The 12,113-nt window shown below is 39.7% G+C and overlaps 1 protein-coding gene across 2 annotated transcripts in view; it reads left to right on the top strand.

Annotated features, from left to right (window-relative positions):
* ADCY7 (adenylate cyclase 7) overlaps positions 1-12,113 on the top strand; it is a 2,777,509-nt gene that overhangs the window by 1,587,936 nt on the left and 1,177,460 nt on the right. For both annotated transcript variants that reach the window (XM_044081980.1, XM_044081981.1), the window contains one exon: positions 2,200-2,403. In XM_044081980.1, coding sequence (XP_043937915.1) covers positions 2,200-2,403 — 204 coding nt within the window. The remainder of the gene's footprint in view (positions 1-2,199; positions 2,404-12,113) is intronic.

The following is a 12,113-nucleotide window of genomic DNA, read 5'->3' as shown; positions in this document are numbered from 1 at the left end:
ATGCTAACCCCACCAGCACTTTATCATACTCCCTCTAAAAACTATTAAATAAATGTTTTTTTCAATCCATATAATTTTTATTGGAGGTGGTAATTTTGCCTGTTGAGGACACAGTATGGCCTAAAAAAATCCATGGTTTCTCTAAGTAGTAATTAGAAAGTTCTACTTAGTAGACTATAAAGAGTATGCCTAGTTATACCCTTGTTTGTACCTGTAGTCTAACCTCAGTGTTGCCATTGTATCTAGCTAAACATGACAGTTGTTGTTGTTGTGTCTTTCAGCTTTTCCCGGTTAGGGGTCGCCACAGCGGAACTCCGGTCTGCTAATGATTGGCAGTAGATTTTTACGTACCGAGTTGCCAGCCCTGACGCACAACCTTCAATGAAGGTACGCCCATTCATGCATGTCTCCACACAGAAGACGCTCTAGCTGAGAATCAAACAGGACGTCTTACTGTGAGGCGAAAACGCTACCTAAACATGACAGTAAACAATGAAATTAATCATTGGCCAGTTTCCATAAGATTTTTCATGTTAAGGTTCTTGAATTCCTTTCAGGATATTAGTTTCTATTACATAAAAAAAAAAAAAAAAAAAAAAAAACATGGCAGCCCAATCCCTGTAGACAGCCAGTTTCCGTAAGATTTTTCATGTTAAGTTTCTTGAATTCCCTTCAGTAAATTAGTTTCTATTACATCAAAAAAAAAAAAAAAAAAAAAACATGGCAGCCCAATCCCTGTAGACAGCCAGTTTCCGTAAGATTTTTCATGTTAAATTTCTTGAATTCCCTTCAGTAAATTAGTTTCTATTACATCAAAAAAAAACAAAAAAAAACATGGCAGCCCAATCCCTGTAGACAGTGCTTTACAAAAATGATTTTGGTGCATTTTATAGTGAGCACAGAGGGCATTTGATGAAACAAAGATATTCACTTTTGAGATGATTTATCTTTGTGTGATAATGAGCTGTAAAGGGTGCATTTCACTGATGGTCATGTGAATCCTATCTACTTATTAAAAGCATGGGGGGGTCCCTAATTGACTTTCAAAAATTGATATCTAGTCCCACATTTGTGAAAATTAAGATGGGATTTGAACATTTAAATGCAGATTCATGAAAAATGCTCATACTTTTTAAACATTTTTGCAGGAGGTAATCACCTTGATACCATCCAGCAAGGAGGAATCTGCCCCAATGCCTCTGTTAATCACTATATCTAAGGACATTTTAACCTGCCATAGGGGGGAGTACTCTTAACATACAAAACCCTCAGACTTGGAATATAACCTCCACATTCACAACTGCAGTGTCGTAGTTTCAAAGAATATTATCACATTCGAAGAATTACTGCAGGAATCCTAACACTTGCATTTTTTTTAACCATATTCGTGTACTAGGTATCCTCATTTCAGAGGGAATATTAATGTAAACGTTTGTTTAGTTATACGTTCAGAGGTGTGCACTAGGCTAATGACCACTAGGGCCTTCTTAAGTCTAGCCATGCATCCCAAATCTTTGTCTAGTTCAGGTATCCCTGGTAAGTGTAAGCAGGGGCTTGGGAGATGAAGTATTTACAAGCAGAGGCCTGGTGTTGTGTTTTAGGCATATTCAGTAATAAAAATGTAAATAAACAGCAGGTAACTGAAGAAGGGACATCATCGCTAATGGTACTGCAGCTGGTATTTACATTTAAAGTCAGCTATGAAAATGTAAATGTAGTGTGCGGTACTTGCTGATGCCTTAAATTTGTCAATTTATTGAATATATGTACAAAACAAATCTGTGGTTGATTTGGCTAAGAGGTATGATCTGACATTTATGCTAGCATTATACATGTGTTTGCTTTGATGGTCTACTATTGCCACATTAACAACACATGCTTAGGAATTGCATCTATTTTACATGCTAATGATGTCATAAAGTTGTAATTATGTGAAAGAATGTTAAAAGCCAAGGCACTATGCATGGTTATGTATTAGTTGCACAACCCATTGCTTAATTTACAATATAACCTCCAAATCTAAAGTAAACATTAACTGAAGACAAAGGGTTGAGGCTGTGAATCCACATGATTATGATCAGAATGGATTTCTGCTAACATGCTGAGATTGTAATAATTTTATAGATGTAGTATAAATATTGATATTAATGAACTTGCACACATTTTTAAACATAAAACTTTTTTTTTATCTTTTACTAGCACGAGAACCCTGGGAATGAACTTCCTTTCTTAATTACAGTGGTCATCATTCTGGTATTGTTTACAGCATTTCTAATCCTTACCTGCACGGATTCTTTATTTCAAAGATGGCTGAAGGTTTTTGCAGTAGTGATCTGGATTTGCCTGCTCACAATGGGATTTATTTTTGTTTTCGACAGTGGGAATATCTTTGCTTGGGATCAGGTAAATATTACCTCTTATGCTTTTATCCCCATGTAAATAAATATAAAACATAGCAAGCACTAGTAATCCATTGCTGTTTAGATGTACTGTTATCAGTGAGTGGTCTTCAAACATAAAATCACCTTTGGATAACAGTTATGGTGTTCATAAAAGAAATCTCTCTACTATTACAAGCTCTAATATTAGGCTTCCTTCTTATACTTGCTTTATAAACATTTTCTGCATATTTGTGGTATGTTTAAGAAGTCTTAAAGTTTTGTAAACATTTTTACTACTTTTGTGGTGGTGGTTGTGTAGATACCACCAAACGTCCTGTGACCACAGACAGCCATGTAGCAGTAGTATTGTTAATGAAGAAATATCAGATATGTTCTAAGATACTGTAATTATTTGTTATATGTAATATTTAATAGACTAGCACAAGCGAAAATAATTTAAAAGTAGCTACCATAAGCAGTCTAAATGATATGTTAAAATATCTGGGATTATATTCAGGTCACTGAATATAACCAGTTTAATGTGTGCTTGAGAAGTGGGTTCAAAGAAATTAATCTAGAGAGAGGCTCGAGGGTTTATTTGGAATCCATTTTTGAGAACACACACTGAAGTTGTGATTGAAGATCTGATTAGAATTGTTTAAAAGTACATGGGGAGGTTTCGCTGCACCTGTCTATTGCCCGTTAACGTTGGAAATGTCTAACAAGCAGAAGCAAAGTATTCCTGTAACCAACCAACAACTTTAAGAGCTGTTAATCATTTCGTACTGCCACACTTTTTGCTTTTATTTTGTTGTTGTGTGGCAGTGTAAAGTGTCTGACAACTTTCAAATTGTGTAAAAGTTTTCAGAGCCGACAGTTTTTGATGTATTTCTATGGTAGTGTCTTATAGATATTTGAGAGAAGATCTCTGTCTTACTCACCATGCTATTAATGGTTGAATTTGTTGTGGTCCTCTTGTTTCTCCATAAGATGAATATCTAATAACTAGGGGCTTAAATCTTTATCAACAGACAAGACACTGTGAAGAGCGAGGTTTATAACCTCATGCCTGTTACTCCTCTGGAGTGAACTTTCCCATTTCCCGTACTTGCTAAGCAATGCAATTCACCATCTTTATTTAAACATAAAGTAGATGACTGGATGTTTATTTACAAATGTACTCCAGACCAGGATTATCTGATACAACCCTTCTGGAGAAATCAGATGTGGCCTGAGGGAGTGCACTGGCAATTTGTGAATGGTTTTGAGACTTGATTGCTTTGGAATGCCTATGAATCTATAAGTTTACATAAACATTATCTATTTTTTAATGAAAGCTTATCAGGTGAATATAACTTAAATAATCATTGTCAGCTTGGCAAACTGTAATCCCAGAATTCACTTCCAAATGGTTTATACTTCAGCAGTATGAATTTTGTTATTCTTCGTCTTGCATGGAGCTGTAAGGTGTAGATGTTTGGTTTCCTATGTTAAACAAATCATGATTTTTAACCTCCTTTGTAGTGCTTCAGAAATATCTAGCAGTGACTTAAGTGGTGTTTCAAGCAAAGTCCATTTACAGTTTGATCAGATATTTATCTTATCAGTTTCTTGATGCAATCCATTGTAATTACATCAGCACAAAGCCTATATTACGTTTGACTGTATTTTTGTAAAACCTCTACAGCCTTAGAACTAAACGGCAGGAAGGTGGGTGAGGAAGTTGTAAAAGATGCATGTGTTCATGTTGTGCAGTTCAGTCATCCTTTCTTAATTTGTTTGCCTTAACTGACTCCACTGTAACAGCTGTACTCACATTATAATAGATTTTCCAAACGTGTATAGACTGGAGTGTGTACTGACAGCTTAGCAGAGCTTCCTAGCTCATTCGTTTATAGGGACAGTTTTAACACACACGATTTATATTGACTAGCTTAGAGCAGTACGTTTAATAACAGTGTTTTTAATTGTTATTTTGCTTCCTGCAGTATTATCTCACCTATGTTTGTTTATTTATTTCAACATTCTTTTGTTAACATGGCAAGTGTTTGTTCCAAAATGGACTTTTTCAACCATGACGTCTAGAATACAAAATTAATTTGTTACAATAAATGTATAAGGATGTGGGTTTTTTGCATGCTTACGCACATTTTTTTATATATATATATATATATATATGTGTGTGTGTGTTGTGTGTATGTGCACGCTTGTGTGAAATACGTGAGGCTGACAGATAAATGGACATTTTGTACTAAATTTAGGTAATACATTTCATGATTATTAATTAGTAATCATACATCACATTTCATATTCTTGCAATCTAAATAATTAATTTATAATCAAATCAGAACCCTTAACATGTTCCATGCCAAAGAATGAAAAGGTTTTTTTTCCTGGTATTTTTAATTTGAATTACTGATTCCCATTAATTTAAGTAGAATGTGGTGATTAGATGGTTGAATTGTTGAATTGTAATAACAGAACTTAACATGGTTATGCATCTTTTTGAAAAGATTCATGGATTCATAGATATTTCAAGGTCGATGAGTCCCGTAACCATTTTTGCCGTGGCAGTACCCTCCATTAAACTGTACCCCTTTTCTCCAGAAAGGCCATCTTGATCAATCCTGGAGTAAATTTATGAATACTCACTCATTCAGTCATCTAGTTTGTATTTAAAGGAAAACAAGTTGTACTGCTTAACATGCAGGAGAAGTTTATTCCAGAGGTTAAGGAGATGATAGGTTATGAACCTATCATCCACCTTGATTTTAGTTAAATGTTGTGAAGATTTAGATCTCTGTTTCTAGTATCAGAGGAAATATTTGAATTGTGGAAAAAGACGTAGTCCAGGAATCTGCTGGCAGGTTGCCCTCAGTCGGCCTGAATAACAAAGTCTTGGGTCCTGCGTCGGCTGCTGTCCCTTCTTCCATGACGTCAGGTTGTCAGGGGTATAAAACATGCAGCCAACGCCATTACATCAGTTTTTCTTGCCCCAGATGTCAGGTACCCCCCTAATGGGGAGGAAATAAATATAAAAACACAAAGGTGTACCTCCAACAAAAAGCAAACACACCAAAAAGGCTTTTAAGCATAGTAAAGGAAAGTAGAGGTATAGCCAGAAAAAGTTAGGGGGCAGGAAGGGGGAGGGTAACCAGGACTGCAACAGTGAATACACTCGGAACATCTACATTTATGGCAAGTGTACACAACTGTACTATGTTGTTCTTGTTTCACTGTTGCAGTCATTACATTTGGGTAGATTCCCAAAACTATGGTTGTGAGGAGGAGTTTATACAGCATTAGGGCCAGATATAAGGCCCTGCAAGACAGCAGTGGCAAAGCCAGCTCTGGATTTAGAGAAAATTGGTAAATGATAATGCTTGGTGAAAGTATGTACAGAGCTCCAGGTAGCAGCTTCTGGGATGTCCCTGGTAGGAACACCTCTGAGAAAGGCTGCAGAAGTAGATGCAGCCCTGGTGGAGTGAGATCTAATCCCCTGCGGGATAGGTTTTCCATGGTGCTTATGGCAGAAATTAATGCAATGGCTTATCCATTTAGAAATAGTTTTCAGAAATGAATGCAATGGCTTATCCATTTAGAAATGGTTTGTTTTGAAATAGCCTTCCCCTCTGCCACCGCAGAAAATGCTACCAGCAGGTGTTCAGAATTTCTTTGAGATTTAGTCCTGTCCAAGTAGAATCTAAGTTGTCTGTGCACATCCAAGGAATGCAGAATCCATTGCCCTTTGTTCTGTGGATTGGGAAAGAAGGTTGGCAAATGAATGGACTGATTAAGAGCCACACTGGATACCACCTTGGGCATGAAGGATGGATTGGTTCTGAGGGATACCCTGTCCGCAGGAAAGATGATGAAAGGCTCCACTGCCATAAGGGCCTGTAATTCAGATATCCTTCTAGCTGAAGTGATTGCTAAAAGGAAGGCTGTTTTCCAAGAAAGACATTTTAAGTCTGCAGTAGCAGCTGACTTGAAAGGAGGTAGAGTGAGTTTCTCCAAAACAAAGTTAAGATCCCAGGCAGGGGTTGGAGCTCTCCTAGGTGGCCTCAAGTTTTTTGCCCCTCTGAGATACTGCTTGTGCAGAGGATGAGAGAAGAGGGGAGGTTCTGTGTTATAATGAGCTGAAATAGCTGAGGTGTAGATTTTAATGGAGGAAAAAGACAGGCCCTTTTGAAGCATCTGAGGTAAACTGGGCACTGCTGTGCTCATCAGACTGGTTCCAGGCACAGAATCTTTTCCATTTGTCAGCATAAGATTTTCTAGTACTAGGTCTTCTTGCCTCCAAGATGATATCCATCACAGGTTTGCTGAGGGATGATAAGGGTGAATTTAAGTGATTAGCCATGCTGCAAGGTTCAGTGTTGGAAGCTGAGGGTGCAGAATTTGATTCTCCTGCTGAGACAGCAGGGAAGGGGTCTGTGGCAGGTGCCATGGAGATAATTGCAACACACTGCACAGGAGGGGGTACCAGTGTTGGCGTGGCCAGTCTGGAGCAATCAAGATCATCCTTGATTTGTCCTGTTTGACTTTTAGTAGAATATTGGAGAGCAGAGTCAGTGGGAGAAGGCATAGATGGATAGGTTTTTCCAGCTGAAGAACAGAGCATCCACTTTCCAGGCTTGTTTGTGGGGAGTCCTTGTGCAAAATTTGTCCAACTGGTAGTTCTGGGGAGAGGCAAATAGATCTATGTCTGGGCACCCCCATTCACTTGTCAACATGTTGAAAGTCCTTGGTTCCAGTTTCCACTCCTGCTTAGTCCGTCTGCCAGAGTATTCAATTTTCCTGGCCAGAATTGTGCTTGTAGGTGCACTTGGTAGCTCAAGGCTGTGTTCCACAATGCCATGGCTAGTCTGCAGAGGGAGTAGGAATGTGTACCCCCCCTGCTTGTTTATGTACCACATAACTGTGGTGTTATCCGTCTTTACCATTAGTTGTCCTGGAAGAATGTAGTCCTTGAAGGCTGTTAGAGCATTCTGTACAGCTAATATTTCCTTTTGATTGATATGTAAGTGCATTTCATTTGGGTTCCATTTGCCCTGAATGCACTTCCCTGCCAAGTGAGCCCCCCCATGCATAGTCCGATGCATCTGTAGTTAGGGTTTGGGTGGCAGGGAATAGTGTGAATGGTAGTCAATTGTTTTGGTGGCAGGCTTCTGCCCACCATAGGAACTCCAGGCATAGGCAAGGTATGATAGGAATCATTGTTTCCAGGCTGTGATAATGTTGACTCAGTAAACTTTTTAGATACCACTGTAGTTTCCTCATATGCAATCTTGCATATGGAATTAGAAGAATGCAGGAGGCCATGAATCCAAGGCTTGCAATATTTGTCTTGCAGATAGCAGGGTTTTTGTGGCCACTTGTTTGAAGTAAGTTACCAAATGAATTTGCTTTTCTGGCGTGAGGAAAGCCATCTGGGCAGTTGTATTCAAGCTTGCACCCAGGAATGTAATTTGTTGACAGGGTACCAATTGTGATTTATTTTCATTTATGGTGTACCACAGACAAGTTAGAACCCTTTTTACAAATGCCAGTTGATTTAAAAGTATGCCCTGGTTTTCTGCCTGAATTAGACAATCATCCAGGTATGGATATATTTGAATATTTCTTTGCCTGCAAAATGCAATAACTGGAGCCAGGCACTTTGTGAATACCCTAGGCACAGTAGACAAGCTAAAGAGCAGTGTATAGAACTGATAATGTGAGTAGCCTGCTTTGAAGCGTAGGTATCTTCTGCAAGATTCCGATTGGGATGTGCAGATATGCTTCTTTTAAATCTAGTGTTGCCAACCGGGTGTCTTTGCCTAGCATAGGAAGTAATTGGTGAAGAGTCAGCATCTTGAATTTTGGAATATCCAGAAGGTGTTTGGAGTAGACAGGTCCAGGATTGGACGCCATGATTTGTCTTTTCTGGGTACCAGAAAAAGCCTGGAGTAGAAACCTTGTCCCTTTTCCTCTTCTGGTGCCAGTTGAATAGCCCCCATGCTTAAGAGGGAAAGTAGTTGTTTTTGAGCCTCTGCCAACTGATTTGGGGGCAGGTCTGACCACCCGTTTGGTGTTGGCAATGTGTGGAAATGAAATATGTATCCCTGGGGCACTATATTTAAAACTCATTTGTCCTGGGTTATGAGTTCCCAGTTCTTTGCATGAAGAGCAATCTTTCCCCCCAAAGGGGCGGTCAAAAGATAAGTGCTTGGGAGTTTTAAAAGGAAGTCATTGAGACTATTTACCATAGGGGGTGTCTTGTTATTTCCAGATTTGGAAGTGGAAGTCCTCCACTGCTTAGTTCTACGAGTCCCCTGGGACTGAAACCTGGAGTTTTTTCTGTGTCTGGGTTTGGCTTGAGAGGACCTGGAAGGGACTGGAAAGGACCAATTCTTAGTAGGCCAGTGCCTACTAAATCTTGGAGGTTGCACTTGTAAAAAATCTTTAACAGTTTGCATAGATTTAGCTTTATCTTCCATCTTTTTAAGAACTTCTTCAGCCTTGTTGCCAAACAGACGGTCCTAATTTAAAGGGGCATCCAACAATTTAGCTTTAACATGATCAGGCAAAGATTGCTCCTTAAGCCAAGCATGCCTTCTAAGCACAGTCCCAGTAACAGCAGCCCTGCAAGAGGCCTCTAAAGAATCAAAACCACATTGCAAAGTATATTTTCCAACTTGTTCAGCAGAATGCATTAAATCCTGTAAATCTTTATTTTCCACACAGTCAGGATTCAACATCATTTTCTATTTAAGCAGTCCAGTAATATGCTGTTGATATTTTAATATATGAAATTGGCAGTTTAAAGCTCTGATTGCCAAGGTTGCAGAAGTATAAACCTTTTTACCCCATCTATCCAGTGCCCTCTGGAGTCTCTATCAGAAGGGGTAGGATTTTTTGCAGTAGAAGCCTTAATGCCCTTGGGCACCTGAGAAATAGTCTCTGGATCTGCAACAGGATTTTTGAAAAGGAACTTGTGGGACTCTGGAACCCTGTAGTATCTGTCAGGTTTACTAGGAGCCAGAGGCAGGGAATCAGGGGCCAAACTGGATTTTGAAAACACATCATCAACCATGTCTAGTACAGGAGGTATAGCCAAAGGCCTATGCTGAGTTAGAAAAAGGAAATCCCTAAGCCTCTTTTTTGAATCAAAAAATTCCTGGCTTTCCCAGTGGAAATGCTCCCTTAAAGTATGTAAATTTTCCCCAAAAGAAAAATCCTCAGGAGGGGAAGCAAAAGGAATGGAATCCTCTGCATCAGAATCCTCATAAGTAGGTATGGACAAATCCAGGTCATCAGAAGAAACAGAATCCTGATCAGAAGAATCATAATCAAGCTCAGCCCTAGGCCTCTTAGAGGGGAGGGAGGTTGACTACCCCTGATTAGAGTAATTAGATCTTCAGCCATTTTTATCATTTGTTTTTTAGGCATAGGGGCCTGAGCATGTGACATAGGCATTGGTTTTTTAGACATGGATCGAGATTTAGGCCTTAGTAATGAAGGCGGTGTCAATTTAATATGCAAGTCTGTAGGCCTGAATACACCCTCAGAAGCTGGTGCCTGCAAAGCGGCTCCAGACCCATCCAAGGTAGAGACATCCGCGGGTTTCATAGTTGAAGTATCTCGCGGCATACCGGACTCTGAATGGTTCTCATTAGAGGCCTGCGAATCAGGAGTAGCAGGTATCAGGGGCTGTGAAAGCACCTCACTGAGTACCGGCGAACTGGCGGCTGGCTTTGGAGAAGCGTCGTTGGCAGTTTTGGACCTCGGCAGCCTGTCTCTGTCTTTATCTTTGCATTTTTTCGGAATCCCGGTAGTCGGATGGCTAACCAATGACATTTCTGGATAATTAAACCGAGAACCAAAATATTTAGAGGCAAAAATATACCGACGACGGATAGTGCGCTGATTAAATAAAGCACAAAACCGACAGCAAGGCACGTCGTGGTCAGGGCCTAGGCAAGGAATACAGTACGAATGAAAATCTTTGAGGTATTTGCTTTCCACAAGTAATGCAATTAACAACTTTTACTGACATCGGTAAGGAGCAAAAAAAAGTTTCCCCAACGGGGTACTTAGCTTTAGTTGAATACTTCAGTTCTGAAGCTCGAAAACAAAAATTTCAGGAGTCGGCCGACCAGCACTTGTGAACTGCTTCTACTTCGGGCACCGCACGGCATGAAAGACTGATGTAATGGCATCGGCTGCATGTTTTATACCCCTGACGACCTGATGTAATGTAAGAAGGGACAGCAACCGACGCAGGACCCAAGACTGTTAATCAGGCTGACTGAGGGCAACATGCCAGCAGATTACCCAAATGTAATGACTGCAACAGTGAAACACGAAGAACATCCATTTTTGCCTTGGCAGTACCCTCCATTAAACTGTGCCACTTTTCTCCAGAAGGGCCATCTTGATCAATCCTGGAGAATATTTATGAATACTCACTCATTCAGTCAGCTAGTTTGCATTTAAAGGAAAACAAGTTGTACTGCTTAACATGCAGGAGAAGTTTATTCCACAGGTTAAGGAGATGATAGGTTATGAACCTATCATCCACCTTGTTTTTAGTTAACTGTTGGTGAAGATTTAGATCTCTGTTTCTAGTATCAGAGGAAATATTTGAATTGTGGAGAAAGAGGAGGTCCAGGACAAATGGGTCTCTAATGGAATGATAAGCGAGACAGAGAACCCCCCCCCCCCATCAAAAGCCTATAAGATAATGAATAGTGAGACAGAAGTTTCAGCCTCTCATGGTAGCTCAGGGACTTAAACACATGTGATCTTTTTTGTTAGTAACCCTTGGGGTCTTTATAACTTTTTGATATATGTAGTGAGATACATCCCAAAGGGGGGGGGGTATTATACTCAATAATTGGTCTGATCAAAGATAAGTTTAAGGGAGTGATTACCTCTTCAGATTTTGATGTTATTTGTTTTGCAATTAGCTGGGCTAAATAAAAGTAGTCCTGCCAACCATTGTCACATGACTGTGAAAAGGTAGGGAGATATCAAGCCAAGTACCTAGGCCCAGAAGTACATTTTCATTTTGTAGAAGTGTGTTGTATAGACGTTATGATGATAGGAGGGGTCGTTTAGCAAAAGTGATAACACTACACTTTTTACCATTTAGTTCAGGGGTTCTCAAAGTGTGCGTCGCAGCATCCTGGGGAGCCACGGCTTCCTCACAGGGGCACTCCGAACTAATAACTTAGCGAGAATAGAAAAATTATGTTGAAGGACAGTAAGATTATGTTAGCATTTTATTTGCACTGTGCTGGTTTAGTTTATTTTAGCTAAAATGGGCAGGACATGAAAGAGCAGGGGTTGTTGCAACATGAATGTGGCTGCAACATCATCACTAGGTTGTAGTACGCTTGCTTACAACAACTGAGCGTCAGGAATTCAGCAAGCTGCTTGAACTGATTACTGTTCAATATTTCAAAAAAAGAGCAATCAAGATCATTTTTACCCTCTTTTTGGAGACCATATTGATATTTTTACCAGAGGTTTAAGTCATTGTAGATGAAAATGCTCTACTTCCTTAGGAATTGCTTTTTTTCGCATGTAGCTTGTGAAGCTCCCAGTGTTAACACTAAGCGATATGCCGAACTCTTTGAAAAACTCAATGTCAATAAAGATGGAAGGGTGGATATCACGGAGCTTAAGGAGGCCCTCAGGGTGATGGGAATGACTCTGGAGCAAGATGCCGAACAGGTAGTACTT

Source organism: Protopterus annectens, chromosome 8.part1 (assembly GCF_019279795.1).
Source record: "Protopterus annectens isolate FY-2018-M chromosome 8.part1, PAN1.0, whole genome shotgun sequence".
In the NCBI taxonomy this organism is placed as follows: Eukaryota; Metazoa; Chordata; order Ceratodontiformes; family Protopteridae; genus Protopterus; species Protopterus annectens.
Note: the sequence above shows the minus strand (reverse complement) of the source record. Positions and strands in the feature narration are given on the sequence as shown.